This window comes from Sminthopsis crassicaudata, chromosome 1 (genome assembly GCF_048593235.1).
Source record: "Sminthopsis crassicaudata isolate SCR6 chromosome 1, ASM4859323v1, whole genome shotgun sequence".
In the NCBI taxonomy this organism is placed as follows: domain Eukaryota; kingdom Metazoa; phylum Chordata; class Mammalia; order Dasyuromorphia; family Dasyuridae; genus Sminthopsis; species Sminthopsis crassicaudata.
In genome coordinates this window covers 754,682,131-754,698,004 of record NC_133617.1, presented here as the reverse complement: position 1 = coordinate 754,698,004, position 15,874 = coordinate 754,682,131, and the positions used below count along the sequence as shown (strand labels likewise).

Below are 15,874 nucleotides of genomic sequence, written 5' to 3'. Positions count from 1 at the left end.
GGAGGGAGGGGGAAGGGAGGAAGAGAGGGATAAGGAAAGGAGGGAGAGAGGAAGGGAAAGAGGGAGGGGGAAGGGAAGAAGGGAGGGAGGGAGAGAGGTAGGGAAGGAGGGAGGGGGAAGGGAGGGAGAGAGGGAGGGAAGGAGGGAGGGGCAAGGGAGGGAGGGAAGGAGGGAGGGGGAAGGGAGGGAGGGAGGGAGAGAGGGAGGGAAGGAGGGAGGGGGAAGGGAGGGAGGGAGGGAGGGAAGGAGGGAGGGGCAAGGGAGGGAGGGAAGGAGGATGGGGAGGGAGAGAGACAGGAAGGAAGAGAAGAGCATGCTTCTGCCTGTATTCAGATGGCGTCAGTTCCGTTTATCATCATGAGTCCTTTGGGATTGTCTTGGAACATCCTATCACCGAGAACGGCTGAGTCATCCTCCATCCCCCTCACAATATTGCTGCTGCTCTGTACAATGTTCTTACTTTGTTTCACTATGTATCTGTTCCTAAATCTTCCTGGATTTTTCTGAAATCATCCTGCCTGTCATTTCTTACAGCACAATGATTCCCTTTACAATTCTCTGCCACGGATTCAACCCTTTCCTACTTGTTGGCATCTCCTCAGTTTCCAATTCTTAGCCACCAAAAGGGCTGCTATACTTTGTCCATATATTCTTGTAATCTCTTTGGGCCACAGACCCAGGAGTGGAATTGCTGGATCAAAGCACGGTGTTTTGGCCAAAATTGTTGCAAATTGTTCTCCAGAACGGTTCCATCGGTCCACGACTCCGTCACAGTCATTAGAGCCCCCGTTTTCCCACGTCTCTTGCAACATTTATCATTTTCTTTTGATTTCTAATCTTAAATGCCTATTTACATCTTTTGACCATTTATCAATTGGGGAATGGCTTGTATTCCTATAAATTTCACTCAGTTTTCTCTCTATTTGAGAAATGAGGCTTTTATCTGAGATATTTGCTGTAAAATTCCCTCCCAGTTTTCTGCTTTCCTTCTAATTTTGTTGCCTTGGTTGTGTTTGTGCAAAACCTTTTAAATTTCATATAATTAAAATTATCCACTTCACGTCTCATGTTGCTCTCTATTTCTTGTTTGGTCATTAGTTCGTTCCTGCCCCACAGGCCTGACAGGGGGCTATTCAAGCTCCCCCAATTTGCTCATGGCATCACCTTTCACGTCGAAATCACACACCCATGAGCACGTACCTTACCCATCCGATGTAAGATGTGGGTCTATTCCTGGTTTCTTTCACACTGTTTCCCAGTCTCCCCCACGGTTTTTGTCAGTAATTTTTGTCTCAGAAGCCGGAGCTTTGATTTAGTAAATGCCCATTTACAACATGGCCTTGTGTCCTCTCTGCCCCCTCCATATTTAGAGAAATACCAAAGGGGGTTCCCAGAGAGCCCTGGGGGAGGGGGAGAGGTAACAGCCTTCCGGCTGAGGGGCCAATGTGGTGGGAGTCACAAATCCCTCCCGAAACTCCCGCTACCGAAGGAGATCACACGTAAACAGAAGCACGGACGAGTTAAGGGCAGAATAACTAGGAACTGATCATGGCAAGAATGGCACCGGAATTAAGGGGCCAGTGCCTGGCACACAGCGGGTGCTTCACAAGCGTTTGCTGATCCGGGAAAGCTTCCCAAGGAAGGCGGGATTCTGACGGAGACCTGAAGGGAGTCAGGAAGACCAAGCAGGGCTGGTGAGGAGAAAGAGCATCTCTTTGCCTGGAGTCAGAGAAATAGAATGTCTGATTCCCAGAACAGCACAGAGGTCAGTGTCGCTGACCAGAAGATGTGGCTAAGGGGAAGGGACGGACGAGGACTGGGTTAGAGCGAAGAAGGCTGGAAAGGGCTGGGGGAGGAGGGAGCAACTTAGGAAGGGACACTAGAGGATTTTACATTTGATTCTGAAGGTAATAGGGAGCCAGTGGAGGCTTCAGAGTAAGAGAGTAACATGGACCTGTGCTTTAAGGTTGTTTTAGGGACTGGGTGGAGGCTAGACGGAGAGGGGGAGACTCTAAGTGGGCAGATCTCTCCCTGCCCTCACCTAGCAGCAATCCACTGTCTGAGTGGGCTGGCCTGCCCCAGGGTGAGGTCGGTGTCAGAGAAGGGAGTGACCCAGCCCCATCTCTATTACTGAAATAATGTCCAGCAGCAGGGGAGGGGTAATCCTCTGGCTCCTGGGAGACAGCGGTGTCAGGCTGCGATCTAATGGGATATTCTCTCTCAGCCACTGTCACCCCGCATGGCGGGGACCCTTTGTCTCCTCCTTTGGGACTAGAGCCTTCTTTTTAGTCAAGACACCCCCCCCCCAAGAGGATAGGTTTCCAATGAGAGGGAGACTGGTGGAACCTCATCTCACAACGCTCCACCACAGCCGAAGCGCTGGTCCGGTTCCGGGTCCGGGAGGGTCCAGATTCATCTGTCCTTCTCTCATCTAAGCAGCTATAAAAATGTGTGTCAGTAAAATCTCTTTGATTTATTTCGAGCCCCCAGTTGAAGAAAACCCCAGAAGTAAGAGTGGGGAACAGTGTCTCTCTTTGTGTCACTTTCTGTCTCTGTTTCTGTGTCTCTCCTTCTGTCTCTGTGTATCTCTCTCTATCTCTGTGTCTCTCTGCATCTTTTTGTCTCCTGTTTCTGTAATTTTTTGTTTCTGCATCTTTCTGTCTCTGTGCCTCTCTATATCTTTCTGTCTCTGTGTCTTTTTGTCTCTGTGTAATTTTCTATCTGTGTCTCTTTCTATGTCTCTGTCTCTCTGCAGCATATCTCTATGTGTCTGTGTCTATCTCTGTGTCTCTTTGTATCTCTGGATCTCTATATCTTTTCTGTCTGTCTCTGCATCTCTTTTTGTCTCTGTCTCTTTTTATCTCTGTGTCTCTTTATTTTTCTGTCACTGTGTCTGCATATTTCTTTCTGTGTCTCTGCATGCCTCCTTTGTGTCTCTTTTTCTCTGTGTGTCTCTCTGTATATCTCTGTCTCTGTGTTTCTTTTTGTCTCCTTTTATCTCTTCTGTTTCTCTGCACATCTCCACCTGTCTCTTTGTCTCTTTTGCCTCTGTCTCCTGTCTCTATGTTCTCTGCATATCTTTCTGTCTCTATGTCTCTTTCTGTCTCTGTCTCTCTGCATGTATCCATCTCTGTCTCTTTCTATCTCTGTGTCTCTCTGTATATCTCTTTCTGTCTTTGTGTCTCTATCTCTCTCTGTCTCTGTCTCTCCCCATGTCACTTTCTGTCTTCGTCTCTCTGCACGTCTCTGCCTGCCTCTCTTTCTCTCCGTGTCACTTTCTGTCTCTGTCTCTCTGCATGTATCCATCTCTGTCTCTTTCTGTCTCTGTCTCTCTCTCTCTTTGTCTCTATCTCTTTATCTCTCTGTCTCTCCGTGTCTCTTTCTATCTCTGTGTCTCTCTTTATCTCTCTGTCTCTGTCTCTCCGCATGTCACTTTCTGTCTCCGTCTCTCTTTATCTCTCTGTCTCTCCGTGTCTCCGCGGGTCGGTGTCTCTGTCCAGGCGCGTCTCGGTGGCCGCCTCCCCCGCTTCCTGCGCTCGGGTCGGGAGCCCAGCGCTCCAGATCCCGCAGCTTTAAGAGGCTCTTCACAAACCCGCGAGCACAAATCTCAAGTAAATGCAGAGAAGCCGGAGACGCTCTGGGATGGAGACCCGCCCCCTCCCCTCTTCCTCCGCCCCCCTCCCCCCCCCCCCCCCCGGGCCCATCCCCTCGCAGGGACAGACTGACAGCGGCTCTCGATTGGCTCCACCAGAGCGCCGAGCCGGGCTCTGCCCGGAGACTCGCTCCCTCCTCCCGTGGAGAGACTCGCTCCCTCCTCCTGGAGACTCCCTCCCTCCTCCCGGGGAGAGACTCGCTCCCTCCTCCCGGGGAGAGACTCGCTCCCTCCTCCGCCGCTGACCTCATTGCCGAGACTTGGCTTCCGCCGCCATGGCAACTGGCCCCCGCGGCTTCGGCGGCCCGGGCTCTGCCTGCTCCGCTCGCTCTCCCGCTCGGCAACTGCCGGCCTCCGGTGCCCGTTCTCCGGGGCGGAAGGCGCCTGCCCCTTCCCTTGGGCTAACGGTTGCCCCCGGGGCGGGGGGGGGGGGCTGCCGTGGGAGACCCCCCTCTCTCCATCTGACCTCATTCCCTCCCTCGAAGCTTCTCCTCCTCCTCCCCCTCCTCCCTTTCCTCCTCCCCCCCCCCCTTAGGAAAAGGAAAACGGCTTTTCAGAGGCCGGAAGCTAACTAATGACAGGTGGATATTTCCTTCTTTGTAAATGATCTACTCACGTCAATAATGACATAACAGGCCCGTTAAAGGACAAAAATGAGACGCCGTTTTCCAGGGCAGGAGCCGGAATGCTTGGGGGGGGAGGGGACGCTCAGGCCGGCAGGGGGTCCCAGGTGGGAGTTCAACACGAAGGGAGGACATGTCTTTAAAATGATGGCATTAAGGGAAGAGAGGGGGAGCGCTGGGGGGAAGGGAGCCGCGGAACCCAGGGAATCGTCTGCCATGAAAAGGGGCAGGGAAAAGCTTTTATAGAGGAGGGAAAGGACAGAGTGACCCTCACTCCCCTCAGAACGGGCTCAGAGAGGAAGTAGCGAGCATTGGGACAGGAAAAGAGGAGAAATCCGGGAGGAAGTGAAGGGAGACGGGGCCGCTGAGCCATCGTTGGTGGAGTTGTGGACCGATCCAGCCATCCTGGAGAGAGTCTGGGGCTCTGCCCAAAGGCCATCGGACTGAGCAAACTCTTGGACCCGCCGGGCCTCTACTGGGCCTGCATCCCAGAGATCCTAGGGAGGGAAAGGTCGCCGCGTGTGTAACGCTGTGCGCCGCGGCCCTGGGGTGGCCAGGAACTGGGAGCCGGTGCCCTGAGCGGCGGGAAGGCTGGATGAGTTGTGGAGCATCACTGTCCTATAAGAAACATTCAGCAGGAGGATTTCCGGGAGGCTGACAGGAGCCTGGCGGAGGGAAGGAGGCAGGACCGGGAGATCCCTGTCCACGGCCACATCAACATTATACAACCATCAATTCTGATGGGGGGGGGGGGGACTTCTCAACAATGTAGTAAAGGATGCGGCGGGAGGTTATGCAGGGGTCCGTGGTGGGAAAATTACCCATGCATATGCTTTGTGAATAAAAGCTTTCATGGAAAAAGGAAACTATTACATGAATAAATAAGAAAAAATGAAAAGCCGTGTCTGGGTGAAATGGAAGGAGTGTTGGAGTAGGGAGACCAGAGAGAGGGACGTCCCATGTTCCAGGCTTGTGCTGTTGCTGTGGGGTCCAAAGGGGGAAACAGATGGGGGACGTAGTGCAGGCAGAAGAACAGCCAGACTTGGCAGTGGACACTACCTGTTCCGTGACAGGGTGAAGTGTTCCGGATGCGCTGGGATGATACCAAGGTCTGGATGCTGGAAGTTCTAGGGGGACGTACCCAGCTTTGGAGGAATCCATAAGGAGATTTGGGATCCCGAGCCACTTCCCTTAATCTGCTTCTCTTATAGCTAGATCTGCGCCCCCCCCCCCGAAATCCACAGGAGAGGCGGGGATCTCAGTCACAAGCCCAGGAGTCATGGCCCACAGGGCTAAGAATGCTGCACAGGGAATGACCTGCCTGGTGCCAGGCTGCGGTCCTGATAAATCCCTGCAGCAGAAAATGCCCACGGGCAAAGGGGGAGGTTGGGAGCTTGCGCCACCTTCGGAGAGCACCCGTAATGCTGGTGTTGCTGGGGGAGAATGATGATGGTAGGCGTGATGGGGGGAGATAGGCTAAGTCCCGGTACAAGTGGGGAGGTGAGAGCCGATCCATCTTCCCTTCCCGAAGAACGATTGCCTCTTGGGCATCGCGCCCCCGACTCGGGCTACACAGTTAGCAGTGAGTCCCCCCACAGAACACTGACCCTGCGGCCTTATAACGCCCTTGGTTTCATAACCTAAGTGAGCTTCCGCCAAAACCCCGGCCCCTGGGAACTTGCTGTTCTTATTGTTCATCTTCACTTTCAGAGGACCATGACGTTACGGGGTGGTCCTGACTTGCTTGGGAACCCGATGGAAATGAGGCAGAGCTGGCCGAGTGTCAGCCCACGCTCGCTCACAGAGTCACTGCTCCATTGGCAAGCAAGCTCCAGGAGAACTGGGATGGCCCGGGGCGTGGGGGATGGCCCTGATCGAGCTCCAAATGTCCCAGAGGACCCACTTACCCCCCACCGGGCCGCTGGAACAAATTGTTCTATGTAGCTAATCTGTGGGAACGTCCTTTCATGCAGGGGGCAGCCGCCCCCCACTCTGCCAGCTTTGAGGCCCCTCGGTGGACCTCACCCTGCTTTAGCCCATCTGCCAAAGTAGCTCACCACGTGCTGCTGCCTGTGCCCCGGCTTCTTGGAGCCGTAAGTACCAGGCTCTCCGGAGGTGGAGAAAAGCCAGGGAGCCCCACCTGAGGCTGCGCTCCTTAATGAAGACCACGGGGGACCACGGGGCAGCGGCTCTCCTCCTGAACCTTGAGATCAGAGGCACTGAAGGGGGAGAGAAGTGCTCCGAAGGCTTGCCTCCCCCTTCCTGCCAGCACACTTGTTTTTAAAAGGCACTGCCCCCCCTCCAGCCAAAGAGCTCTCCCATCTATCCCATCTACCCCTAGTACCCACTATATATACCCACTATATATATATATACATGTCTATACAGTACATTTGGCAACAATCCATGGGCATGTACACACCCCCACCCCCACCCCGCTCACACACACTCACACACACACTCACACTCACACACACACTCACACGCACACACACACTCACTCACACACACACTCACACACACACTCACAAACTTTCACACACTCACACACACACTCACACACACTCACAAACTTTCACACATACTCACACTCACACACACACTCACACACACACTCACAAACTTTCACACACACTCACACATACACTCATATAAGGGGCTCCCTTTATGATCCAATAGCATCATAGATTGAACATTAGAAAGCTCTCAGAGTTCAGTGGGGCTAAGTCCTGCATTTTATTAATGTGGAAACTGAGGCTCACCTTGTCTCAGGTCCTTAAGGACTAGGACTGGGATTGGAGCTTGGGTGCTCCCCTCTAACGCCAGTCCCCTCTCCCCACCTTTCCCATTCCGATTTCTCCCTGGGCATCGTACTCCCCCTACACACACCTCCCACATGCACACCCATGAGCACAGCGAGTGTGCATGTGCGCATGCACACACACACACACACACACACACACACACACACACACACACACACACAGAGGACGCCTGACTCCCACGGCTCTGGCCTCCCCACAAGGGGTTACCCTGGACCACGCTGAACCTCTCTGAGACGGCTGAAAGCCATGGAGCCACCAGTCCCAGCGTTATTGGCTCGGCCGGGGATCCTTGAACCCAAACACTGACGGCTGAACAGCTGAGGAGAGATCCGGTCCCCAATCCCCTCTGGGCCTCCCTGTTGGGCCCATTCCGGCTGTCTTCGCTCCTAACCCCCTCCCCCCCACCCCCCGGACAGGCAGGAACGTCCCCCAGATTTGTCTGGGGAAGTTTGCAGTGGGTTTGGGAGCCTTGGGGTGGGTGTGGGGGGGACAGTGAGCGCGTCTCCTTGGAGGGCTTCAGGAGAAGATGGAAGCTCGGGGAAGGAAGGGGGCGGCCCTCGCTGGCCGAGCTCTGGCACAGCCTCAGTCTGAGCTCTCCCAGAAGGGGAGGGCCCGGACTTTGGGACCAACAAAGGCCATCCCTGGTCATCTCCTTTCGGAGCTCCTTCCACCTGGCCCTTAGGGGTCACTGAGGCGGGAACCTTATCAGGCCCATTCCCACCCCAGGCCCCCTGGACCCGAGCGGCCTTTCAGTCTCCAGGGCCCAGCACCCGAGGCCCCAAATCTTGCTCCTGTTATTTGCTCCTGGGACTGGCACCAGGCGCCTCATAAACGGTTTCTGAGCCACTGATCTTGGCCCTGGCCCTGCCTCTGCCAGGCTGCCCCCTCCCCATGTGTGAAATGAAGGCCTCCAGCAATGAGGGTCCATAAAGCCCCGGGCCCGGCCAGGTCCTTCGGCTGCACACATTAAGGAAATCACAGGCGAAGCTGACACGCGGGAGGAGTGAGGCACTGTGGGTAGGCGTCAGTAAGTACAGTCATTCCAAGCAGTTTCTGGTAGAGGAAGGTAGCTGCTATCAAAGGGGAAAGAGCACTGGACTCAGTCAGTCACTAACTGTGTGGCCCTGGGCAAGTCACTTCCGGCCTCAGTCTCCTTATCTGTGAAATGGGCATAACAATAGCAGTTACCTCCCAGACTGGTCAGGAGGGTCTAAGGAGACCATTGTTGGAAGGGCCTGGGGCAGCCTTGAGCCGTTCCCAGTAAGTCCCGGTTGCTTAATTTGTTTTTAATCGTTTTGAGAGCATTTTCCGGGGGGAGAAGAGCCTGGTCCCGACGCCCCGTGGGGGGCGTTGGGGGAGGGGGCGGATTGCTACGCAGGCTGGCTTTTCCCGTACAATGGGAGGGGGTGATGTCGCCTGACTCGGCCGGGCCCCGGGCCGCCCCTCTCGGGGCGCACGTCAGGGCCGTGAGCTCGGCCGGGGGCGCTGGGGGGGGCCGGGCGCAGAGCGCGGCGGGGTCAGGGGTCCCGGGACACGGGTGGGGGGGGCTGGGGTCCGGGCTGGGGAGCTGGGCACGGGAGCCCGGAGTCCGGCCGGCGGGGGGCCCTTTGTGACGCCACAGAGAGCCGCGCTTGCCATTGGCGGGGGCCCCCCGGCCGGCTGCCGGTGGCGGCGGCGGCGCGACGGGGCGGGGGCGGGCAGCGGGCGCGGCACCGGCCCGGGCGGCGGCGGCGGCGGCGGCGGCGGCGGCGGCGGCGTCGGCGGCGGAGCGGGGCGCAGCGGGGCGGAGCGGGGCGCACGGGCTTCGGCTCCGGCTCCGGCTCCGGCGCGCTCCGAGCGCTCGCTCGCTCTCCCTCCTGTCTGCGGCGGCTCCGGCGGCGGCTCCGGCGGCGGCTCCGGCTCGGAGGGCCGCTCTTGGTCCCGCGCCCGGGCTCGGCTCCCGGAAGCTCGGTCCCCGGGGCGGCGGAGCAGGCGGGCGGATGCGCCGGGGGCCCGGGGCCGCCATGCGGGCCGAGGTGGCCTCGGCCGCCGGCTTCATCACGCGGCTGCTCCGCGGCCCCGGGGGCTTTGCCGAGGAGCAGCTGCAGCTCTTCCGCGAGTCTCTGCAGGAGGCGCTCACAGGTAGTGCGGCGGCCGTCGGGCTGAGCGGCGAGTGCCGGGGCAGGACGGGCCGGGCGGGGAGGGGACGGGGCGCGCAACGCAGCGCGCACTGGGGAGAGCCGGGGCGGCTGGACGGGGGAGAGCCGGGGGGCTGCACCGGGCGGGCGGGCTGGACAGGCCCGGGGCTGCGCAGCGCGGGACGGGGGCGGGAGCGGGCCGGGGGTCCGGCCAAGCTGGACTAGCGGGCGAGGCGGGGTGGCAGCGCCGGCTCAGGCAGTCCCGCCCCCCGCCGCCAAGGCTCCCTCTCGCCTCCCTCCCTCCCTCCCTCCCTCCCGCAGATCACTACCAGCATCACTGGTTCCCTCGGACGCCGTCGCGGGGCTCCGGTTACCGCTGCATCCGCATCAACCACCGCCTGGACCCGCTGGTGGGGCGGGCGGCGGGAGAGAGCGGGCTCAGCCCCCGGCGCCTCTTCCAGCTGCTGCCCCGAGAGCTGACGCTGTGGGTGGACCCGTCCGAGGTGTCCTACCGCATCGGCGAGGACGGCTCCATCGGGGTTCTGTACCGCGGGCCCCCGGCGCGCAGCCCGCCCATCGGCGCCCCCGACGGCCGGGGCCCTCGCTACCCCGGGGAGTGGCGGCGCGGGCCAGCCCGGACGGCCGCCTGAGGCCTGAGGCCGCGGCCGCCCGGGCCCTGTACACTGTGTATGTATGTAGTGTGTGTGTGTCTGCTTTGATAATGCACAGAGAGGATGTAATGGAAATGCTGATTTTCACCCCCTAGCCATTAAAGTTGGAGTAGTAGTACCTGAACCTACCGTGCGTGCCCTGGCGGCCCCGGGCTCCCCCTTCCTCCTCCCCTCCTCTTCCTCTCCAGCCCCCCTGCCCTGCTGTGCCTCCTCTCCCTCCTGTGTCTCGAGACTGGCCCCCTCGGGCTCCCTCCCAGGGCCGCCTCGGCGCCGGACCTCGGGGATCGGGGCTTGTAAATGAAATGTACAGACTGGTTGTTTTTCAGAGTTCTATTTTGAGAGAATGAATGAATGAATCCCTGGCTCCTTGTAATAAAAGACCGAATGCTTGTACCCCGGGTTGGCTATTCTCTTCGATTCCGCCCTGCCCCCCAACTCCCTGGGCCCAGGCTGCCCCCGAGACAGCCCCCAGACGCTCTTCTGAGGTTAGGGGAGAAGGGGCAAGGGAGGGAAGAGAGCGGCCGCCCGGCCTTTGGAAAGACCCGGTCCTCCCGGCCGGCCGGGGCCTCTGGGGAGCCTGGCGCACCTGGGGGCCAGAGCCCTGGCCGGGAGCGGCCCCTAGTCCCAGCCCAGGTGCTGGTGGGGGAGATGGGGGCCTTTAGCCGGCTTTTGGTTTAGATCATTCTGCTCCTTTGCTCTGGCTGGAGAGAGGATAGAACTCGGGCCAGTCAGAAGGATGCACCATCTCCTGCCCCGTGGCCTCCAGCCCGAGAATCCTACAGAGTTTCCCAGCATCCCCCAGTTAGACTGGCCATCAGATTGATCGCACTGATGGCATTCGGGTGGGTCCCAGAGCAAGCTGTGGTCATCCGGGTTCCTTCAGCTTGTGAGTATTTGTGTGTATGGGAGGGGGCGCCCCCATGTCCGGGGTGGGGGGGGCAAAGCGCCTGGGGCCATCCTCCGTCCCAAGCATTCTCCCTACTACCAAAGGGCTGGTCCAAGCCCAGCTTCTGGATGCTTGTTCCTCCGGCAACAACAAAGCGGAGCAGGGAAAGGGTGCTGCCATTGAACTCCTCCGGGGAGTCGCCCATGGGCTGGTTTTTTTCTTAGTTTTAGTAAAAAATGAAAAAGGTGAGGGGAGGAGTCTCAGCTGGGAGTTCATCAGTGTGTGTGTGGGGGGGGAGGCTGTTCCCAGTGCGGAGGGCCACCCTCCCTCCCCAGGTCTTGATCGCCTCCATTCCTGCAAAGTTGCTTGGGGGCTCAGAGAAATGAAGGTTCTTAGGGGAGGCAAAGGGGAGGAGGGAGCTTTTGCTGAGCTCCATTTGTGTCAGAAGCAGGGACTGAGCCCAAGTCCTGGCGGGTCCCGCTTGTGCTTCCCAGACTGCAGCACGATTATCTCCTGAGATATGACAAGGGCAAAAGCAAAACCTGATAAAATCTACTTTGTGATAACAGTGATGGCTTTTGAACCGCTTCCCTTTGGCTGATTTTGCCAAGTTGTTTCGGAAGCACGCTGCCGATGGCTGGGAGACTGAGAGAGGTTCCATGTTAAGGATCAGGAGGAGGATTTGAACTCAGATCTCAGGCCATACTCTTTCCACTACATCCCCCAGCGTTGAGTTAGGCTGAGCACAAGGTTCGGCAGGGGTTCTCCAAGGTCCATGCAAACGGACACCAGTAGAGCCCCCCCAATCTCCCATAGAGGCTCAGGAGCTGAGAACGTTGCTTTCCTAGCCCCCAATAGAAGCCCCCCTCCAATCTGCCATAGCCTGAGCAGGTCTTTCCCGGCCCCTTTTACTCCATTTTCTCATATAGCCTTGGACAAATCATTCCCTTCTTGAGGACTGGGCTCTTCTGTAAAACTGCCGTTTTAAACGGTGCTTCCTGAGCTTTGGGAGTTTCCACTGTAAGAAGGGAGATTTTGAGGGGGAGGGGACTTAGTAGACCACCGAGACACTTCCTCAAGGGTTTCTTCCTTTGCTCAGAGCACGAGATTTATTCAGTGGGACAGAGGAGAGCAAGGGAACTCTGCACTCGGCTCCCTAGAGTTCCAGGCGGGAGAGAGGGGGCCGGCCCGGGCCCGAGGGCTCCCTGCCGCGCAGACCGGTCCCCAGGTGTGTCTGCTCCAAGGAGGACTACCGAGTTTCACTCCCAGCCCCAGGGAAGCAGGAGCCCCCCAAATGGGCGAGTGGCTGACAAGGGCAGCAGGAGAGTTGGGGGAGCAATGGGGTTGCCCACAGAAGAGAGCAGGAAGACATTTAGTGGGAGAGCACCAGGCTGAGAGCAAGGGCCCCTGTGGCTCAGCGCGTCTGCAGGAAGAGAAGCCGGGGAGCTGGGCTCCAGAGTGTTTGGGCTGCAAGGGCCCCTCAAAAGGGAGGGAAAGGGAAGCCCTCTGCTCTCCCAGTGGCTGAGCCCGCCCTTAACCAAGGTCACCGCTTAAGGGGCTCTCTTCAGGCCCTCCCCAACCGCAGCCAGCCTGGTATTTCTGGCCCAGCCTCCCGGGGCAGGGAGCTTCCTCACCTTATCTTGGGGGGCTCAGACCCCTCTGGCAGTGGCCCTTTCCCCAAAGAGGTTTTTAAAAGCGTGACTTACTACAAAGGATTACAGAGCCAGTGAAGTCCACAGCCGCACACTTAACAAAGCGCTACAGAAAAGCTCCTGGATCTCTGGACCAGGAATCCTGGGGGAGTCCCAGCGGGAGAGGCCAGAAATCGCCCCTGCCGCCATCTTCGGGGGCTGAGACAGGCGGGATTCTGCCTCCTCGCTGGACCTGCATTTTCACCGTGCTTTTTCTCCCAGTGCTCAGGTGACCAACTTCTAAAAGTCGAGGGGCTTGTTCACCGCTTGGGACAGACCAGGGATGGATTCCTCAGGTGGCTCCCGTGGCCCACGGCAATGAAGAGAGAGGGATGGAGAACCCGGCTTCATCTCGGCCCCAACGCAGGACCAGGGCCGCCAGCCGCCGTGGGGACTGATGGAGAACGACGGTGGCCCCGTAGCCCACGGGACATGGAGGGGGAGAACCCGGTGGGGTGGCCCGGAGCTCCCTGGCCACGAATCTGCCTTCATACCATGGAAGTAAGAACTCTGACTTTGCTTTTATTTCGCATCCCATTAGAATAAAGCATGTTTATAAGGCTGCATCATGACTTCTTGGAATAAAGGCCAGGCAAAGCAGGGTCCATAATCACTGGGGGCCGGCCCGGACGCTGAGGATTTTGTGAGGGGGAGGGGTTCCTACCTGGTGTTCTTACACTGATAGCATCTCAAAAGATGGAGGGGGCCAGCTGGCGAAGGCTCCGCCGCCTCTGAGAACCCCGGTGTTCTTTACCTTCTGACCATCAGTGGGGGCTCCTGGCTGAGTCAGCAGTACCCCACTGCGCCCTGGTGCAGCTGGAGCTGGAGAAGGCCCAGAGACATTCCAAACCCAAAGCCTGCCGCTTCTGACCAGCAGGCCCGGCCGGCCTTGGCTGCTCCCAGCTCATGCCAGTCTGACTTGTTTTCCCCGGGGCTGGGGGGTGCAGTGCATAACTGCTTCCTATGGTGAGCTTTACCAAGGGGGGGGGTCCCTTTAGACCTTCTCCCAAACCTGAGGCAGCCGCGGAGCCTTGACATGGCCCCCCCTACGGAATCCCCCATCCCTTCTCCACATCGGCCGCCTCGGCCTCCTCGGCCTTGGCTCCCCCTGGCCAAGGCCACCTTGGGGCCCACGTCCCTTGGGCTGCTCCCCTCCCTGGCCCCGGCTGGGAGCAGCTTCTCCCTCACCTCCCATGGGCCTCCAGCTGCTCTTGATCACTTGGTCTTTGTCAGGGCCAACCTCCCTAGCAGCTCAGCCAGTCCCTCCCACCCCTTCTCCTCTAACAGACGGCCCCCTGTCACTTGTCTCTTCTGTCTACAAACAGGCCGGTGCCTCCCTGCCCTGGGGGGCACAACCACTGCACTCGCTCCATCCACCTCCCTGCTAACTTGGATAGCTTTTCTGCCCTTTGTGGCCAAACTCTTGAAAAGTGTGTACACTCGGGGCCTCTGCCTTCCCTCCACCCCCCAACTCTCTCCTCAACCTCCTTCCATCTGCGCCCACCATGATCAGCACTGATGATCTGCTGTCAAATCCTGTGGCCCCTTCTCGGTCCTGACCCTGACCTTGGCTGTAGTCAGGGACACTGAGGCCGCTCTCTCCAACTCCATCCCCTAATCTGCATTTTCAGGCTGCCCCTCCCTCTGGCACTCCTCCTCTCCATCCTGATCCTCCTCCTCCCTCTCTGATCTGCTCCTCCTCCCTCTCTGGCCTGCTGCTCCTCCCTCTCTGGCCTGCTGCTCCTCCCTCTGTCCTGCTCCTCCTCCTCTCTGACCTGCTGCTCCTCCCTCTCTGGCCTGCTGCTCCTCCCTCTCTGGCCTGCTGCTCCTCCCTCCCTGTCCTCCTCCTTCTCTGGCCTGCTGCTCCTCCCTCCCTGCCCTGCTCCTCCTCCCTCTCTGGCCTGCTGCTCCTCCCTCCCTGTCCTGCTCCTCCTCCCTCTCTGGCCTGCTGCTCCTCCCTCTCTGGCCTGCTTCTCCTCCCTCTTTGGCCTGCTCCTCCTCCCTCTCTGGCCTGCTCCTCCTCCCTCTCTGGCCTGCTGCTCCTCCCTCTCTGTCCTGCTGCTCCTCCCTCTCTGTCCTGTTCCTCCTCCTCTCTGACCTGCTCCTCCTCCCTGACCTGCTCCTCCTCCCTCTCTGTCCTGCTGCTCCTCCCTCTCTGTCCTGCTCCTCCTCCTCTCTGGCCTGCTGCTCCTCCCTCCCTGTCCTGCTCCTCCTCCCTCCCTGACCTGCTCCTCCTCCCTCTCTGGCCTGCTGCTCCTCCCTCCCTGTCCTGCTCCTCCTCCTCTCTGACCTGCTCCTCCTCCCTGACCTGCTCCTCCTCCCTCTCTGGCCTGCTGCTCCTCCCTCTCTGGCCTGTTGCTCCTCCCTCCCTGTCCTGCTCCTCCTCCCTCTCTGGCCTGCTGCTCCTCCCTCTCTGGCCTGCTGCTCCTCCCTCTCTGGCCTGCTGCTCCTCCCGTCCAGCCTCTGGCCCTGGGTGTCCCTCAGGCCCCTTCCCTTCTCCCACTTCTTGGGGTGAGCTCAGCATTTCCTGGGCCTGTCCAGCCTGCCCCCTCTGGCCTTCTAGAACTGGATGTCCAGTAGGCGGCTTAAACCCAGCGGCTCCCAGACCCTTGTTGCCCCTTGGCCCGGGGCTTCTCTCTGGCTGCCCCCCCTTTGAAGTCCCACCTAAAACCCCGCCCTCTGCAGCCCCTTCCCTCTGTAGCCGTGGGTGGCTTGTTTGTACCGCTGGCTATTGTCCCCCCAAGGGGCGGGAAGCTTCTGGGGGCAGGGCTGCCTCTTTTTGCTCAATACAGCGCCGCATGCAGTCGTCGGGTCTTGGATGTTTATCGTTTGATATTATTGACCCCATTTAGCAGGTGAGGATACTGAGGCAATCACAAGTGAAGTGGCCGGGGCCCAAGACCAGGAAGTGCGCGAAGCCGGTGGAGACCCGGATGGGCGGCCCGCCCGGTGCTCAGCGCTGCGTGCCCTTCGGGGCCCCTAGCTGTCTGCAGCTCTCTGGGGGGCTGGGGCTGGCCCCCTTTTGGGGGGCACCAAGGAAGCAATTGAAAACCGGAAGTGGGCGGGGCCGGCCGGCGGCTACAGTTGCCCGGAGCGTCCCCAGCCCCTCCCTCAGCAAAGACTGGCTACTTTGTAGCCTCGGTCGGGGACGCGCTGTGAGCTACCCCCCCCTTTTGTCCTGGCCCAGGAAACGCTCCAGCTGTCTCTCCGCGGAGCTTGTGACTTTGTAACGGCTTCGAAGCCAGCCCAAGGCCAAGAATCGATGCCTTCAATTCTAAATCTCTTTTGTTGCCTCAATTCCGCAACCCGCGCCGGGCCGGGCTGGGGGGGGGGGGGGGGGCGGGAGAGCCGCGCTGGGCCGGGCTCTGGGGAGCTCCGGGCCAAAGTCGGGGAGGGGGGGCCTGGGAAG

General features: G+C 59.2%; 1 protein-coding gene and 1 long non-coding RNA gene across 2 annotated transcripts; one reads left to right on the top strand and one right to left on the bottom strand.

The window, feature by feature from the left end:
* Positions 1-1,526: 1,526 nt before the first annotated feature.
* LOC141552120 (uncharacterized) lies at positions 1,527-6,596 on the bottom strand. Its single transcript, XR_012485066.1, has 3 exons — positions 5,335-6,596; positions 2,132-2,202; positions 1,527-1,719 (listed from the first exon to the last, which is right to left on the bottom strand). It is a non-coding gene; the product is annotated as an uncharacterized LOC141552120 (long non-coding RNA).
* Positions 6,597-8,914: 2,318 nt separating this feature from the next.
* LOC141555974 (protein BTG2-like) lies at positions 8,915-10,266 on the top strand. The gene is made up of 2 exons (XM_074289356.1): positions 8,915-9,221; positions 9,539-10,266. The coding sequence occupies exons 1-2, from the start codon at positions 9,080-9,082 to the stop codon at positions 9,865-9,867; spliced, it is 471 nt and encodes a 156-aa protein (XP_074145457.1). The 5' UTR covers positions 8,915-9,079; the 3' UTR covers positions 9,868-10,266.
* Positions 10,267-15,874: the final 5,608 nt, after the last annotated feature.

Coding starts and splice junctions, on each gene's coding strand:
- LOC141555974 (XM_074289356.1), top strand. CDS start 9,080: ATGCGCCGGGGGCCCGGGGCCGCCATGCGGGCCGAGGTGGCCTCGGCC. Junction 9,222..9,538: donor TCTGCAGGAGGCGCTCACAG/GTAGTGCGGCGG, acceptor TCCCTCCCGCAG/ATCACTACCAGCATCACTGG.